Genomic DNA, 3,721 nt, shown 5'->3' with positions numbered 1-3,721 from the left:
GTCTCAGACATTCTCTTGACCTCCTTTTCTCCACTTCATCAGATGAATGATTCTCATCCTTTAAGGCTCTTCAACACTTGGCTGTTCCCTATTTATCTTCTGTTATAGTTTATCCCACCATATCTCTTAACTTAGGTTAGACAATGATACAGGAGATGTGCTGGAAAATTGAGAACTCTTCAGCAAATTTTGGAAATGCAATGGTTGAACAGTATACCCTTCTATCAGATAAACTACTGTTTAAAATTAATAAAACTAAAAATGGCGTTATGGTCAAACTGTCTTTAACCAATGAGCTAATTTCCATTACACTTCCTTGGTTAAGAATTTCAGAAATTGTGCTCAGAAAAATACGAGCATATCCCTCCCTCCTTCGCATATGCGATAGTAGCATTGCAGAGTTGATGATGTGTACAGACATTCAGTGAAAACAATAATGTTGGACCCCTGTCCCTCTGATATTATTGTCTGATTTGGTACGTGATGAACTTCACACAATTAAATAGAGGACACTGTATTATGTTAGGTAAAAGATCCCATGTGATCAATACTTTTCCTGGGTTTAACCTGAAAAAATTTCTCCTAAACTGAGCAGACTTTAAAATGCCATTTTAGACAGATGGACCAGCACTAAATGTGTCTTTTAAAGAAAGTATACTTTTCAAAAGCTTAGCGGTATATTGGAAGATTATTGGGCAAAAAAAGAGCTGTTATGCTTTTGCTAGTCCAGCAGCTATGCCAGCTGTGTTTTAACTGGACCAAGATCCTTATGTACAATATCAAAGTATATGAAACAATACAACAAGAACCTTACTTTATAACTTTTTTTTTTTTTCTCTTGGAAGGTTCAGCATCTGTCTGAAAAACAGTTCTACTTAGAAATTCTGAAGAAACGTGAAGACAGCTTAGAAAAACAGAAAGATGAACTTGTTAATCAAAAAAGCGGTCTTCTTAAAATCTTTGTATGTTTCCAGCTACTGTATTCAAGACAGGTCTTTTCTACTGTATGAGAGTAGTCAGCTTTAAAATTTGAAAATATGGAAGAAGTAATGTTTTAAGTCTGGAATTTTTTTTTTTTTTTACTCTAGCATACATAACAATGTAAATGTAAATAAATTCTCGCTTTTAATTTAAGCCATGATCTAAGGTATTGTATGCTGCAGTTTATCTACAAAGCTGATTTAACATTCTTGACTTCATTTTCTAATGTCTGCTGTTGTATGACTGAACTCCAATTCTGACATATTATTTCCTTTGTAAAAGAAAACTAGGAAAGTCACACCTTAAATTGGACTGCCTCATCCACAATAAAACACATTGAGAAGGATCAAAGGAAAAACTCAGGGAGGCCAACACCACATTTTAGGAATCCTGATATACCACACAATCTCTTTGGTGCTAGACACACCTAGCCACCTCTTAAAAGGTAGCTACTCACAACATATACAGACAACAAGCTTTTCAGGTCTCTCTTGTGCTAACCTGAATATTGCCTTCCTCTTAATTCATTGTGGATCCTCGGATCTGTAGATATTAAGAAACGCCACAGATGAGTAGTCTTCTCTGCATATGTATTTGTACTTTAAATCAACAGAGCTAAATTTTAAATATTCAGTATGAATCGCCAGTATTAACCCTAAATCTTTAGGCAGATATCCTTTTAATTAAGTAATATTTCTTCAGCATCCAAAGTATTCCCAATCCTAAGCATGCAAAGAAAGAAAAATAAACATTATAAGTATCATAGAAAAATTATTTAGCTATAAAAGCTAAATATCCTTTGAAGAAGTGTGAACTTTTAATTGTAACCAGTCAAGTTTGACATATAGGTGATCATTTCTTTCTTCCTGTATATAGGGGCCATGTAATTTTATTTAATTTAGCAATCAGTCAAGATTTTTTTAAAGGAATTTAATATTGCCTTTCTCTTTAGAGTACTTTTTCCTGAAAATGAAGCAGTGACTTCCTATCAACTATAGCTTTCTTCGTAGTTATTGAGGGAGTTAAAGCAAGTTTGCATTCTGCAGAGGAATAAACACCACCTTTATTTCATTTAATAGCAATCTAAAAAAAAGAGTGGCCATACTATGCTACTGACTTAAAACAGAACTTTCTACTAATTTTGGTAAAGAGTTGAACTGAAAAACTGGTGGCACAAGTCTGTAACATAATGTAGTGATTTTTTAAGTTTTTATTATTAAGTATATATCCTTCACTTTTTCAGGAAAAAAAAAGTTTAAAAGAACAGACAAAATGATGGAGCTGTAGACCATTTTCATGTTTTCATACATCATGAAAAGTAAATATACTACATTTATACTACAAGTTTAAGGATAAACAACAACAGTGTGTTTCAGTCTGCCTAGCTTAACAAAGACTTTCTTTTTTTCACCTGAACATTCAATTTTCCCTTTCTTTTTTTCAGACAGATGCAAAGAGAAAAATGACTGAAGAGGAAGAAAATTTTACTAGAGAAGTAACAGAGTTTAACAATGAGTATGGACTAACAAGTAATAGAGATCTTCTGATTAAAAAAAGAGTCAAGACTGAAATAAATGATTTAGAGAATGAGGCAGCTCTGTTGAAAAATGGTAAGTCTTACATTAAACTATTTTATCTTGGATTATCAGAGAATTAATACAAAACAGTAAAATATAGCTGTGCAAAACAATAATTTTAATTCCATTCCCTTGCTGTCTGGAACTTCCTCTTAGCACTAAACGGGAAGAGTGTGGTCTGACATACTACATTACACAAGCATAATTAAAGCCTCTTTTGTTCCTTATCCTCTTCAGTCCTTTCTGACTATGAGCACTACAAGGAGAAGAAGCAGACCTGCAGAAGTGGCTCCCAATGTCTAATGTCAACCAGCACAGAGGTGCACTGTCATACATAGCATACTATATTAGGTTTGCACTGATTATCATCACCTATGGTTGAGCTATGTAAATTTCCTTAGCTTCAAAAGAACTATATGCACAGATGTCTCGTAGAACTGGTCTTTTACTGCCACAGTATAACTTTATCTTTGAGTTAAGATACAGAATATGAGATTTCTCAGGACAGAGAGTCAGATTGAAAAGCAATCCTTCAGCAAGGAAATAGGAGTCATCCTGGATCACAAGCTGAACGTGAGTCAATGACATCAGAATGCCAACACCATACTGAGACATAAACATAATTCTGACCTCTAAGACATGCAAAATAACCCTTCACTCTATTTAGGGCAGTTAAGCTCTTAGCTGGAGTACTGTGCATCTAGTTTTGGATGTTACACTTCAATACACTTGATCATGGGGAGGTTTACACGGCACCGGGCCTGCTGGCGACAGATGGAGTCCAGCTGTCTCACAGGGGGAAAAGGGTCATTGCTTATGAATTGGCAGGGCTCATCGAGAGGGCTTTAAACTAGGTTTGAAGGGGGAAGGGGACAAAACCGGGCTACTAGAGATGAGCCGAGGGGTGGCATGGCCGATGCCGGGAGCAAATCGATAGCCCAGCTCAAGTACATCTACACCAATGCACGCAGCATGGGCGGCAAACAGGAGGAGCTGGAAGCCATTGTGCAGCGGGAGAGATATGACTTAGTCACCATCACAGAAACATGGTGGGGTGACTCTCACGATTGGAGTGCTGCAATGGATGGCTATAGACTCTTCAGAAGGGACAGGAGAGGAAGGAGAGGCGGCGGGGTGGCTCTGTATGTTAGGGAGTGTTTCAA

At 36.4% G+C, this 3,721-nt stretch overlaps 1 protein-coding gene across 1 annotated transcript in view; it reads left to right on the top strand.

Annotated features, from left to right (window-relative positions):
- The window catches only part of CCDC172 (coiled-coil domain containing 172), a 22,212-nt gene that overhangs the window by 2,942 nt on the left and 15,549 nt on the right, over positions 1–3,721 (top strand). The window contains exons 3-4 of the mRNA XM_009325918.1: positions 846–962; positions 2,426–2,591. Coding sequence (XP_009324193.1) covers positions 846–962; positions 2,426–2,591 — 283 coding nt within the window. The remainder of the gene's footprint in view (positions 1–845; positions 963–2,425; positions 2,592–3,721) is intronic.

Source organism: Pygoscelis adeliae, unplaced genomic scaffold, assembly GCF_000699105.1.
Source record: "Pygoscelis adeliae isolate BGI_AS28 unplaced genomic scaffold, ASM69910v1 Scaffold4, whole genome shotgun sequence".
NCBI lineage: Eukaryota > Metazoa > Chordata > Aves > Sphenisciformes > Spheniscidae > Pygoscelis > Pygoscelis adeliae.
This window is presented reverse-complemented; position numbering and strand designations above follow the sequence as displayed.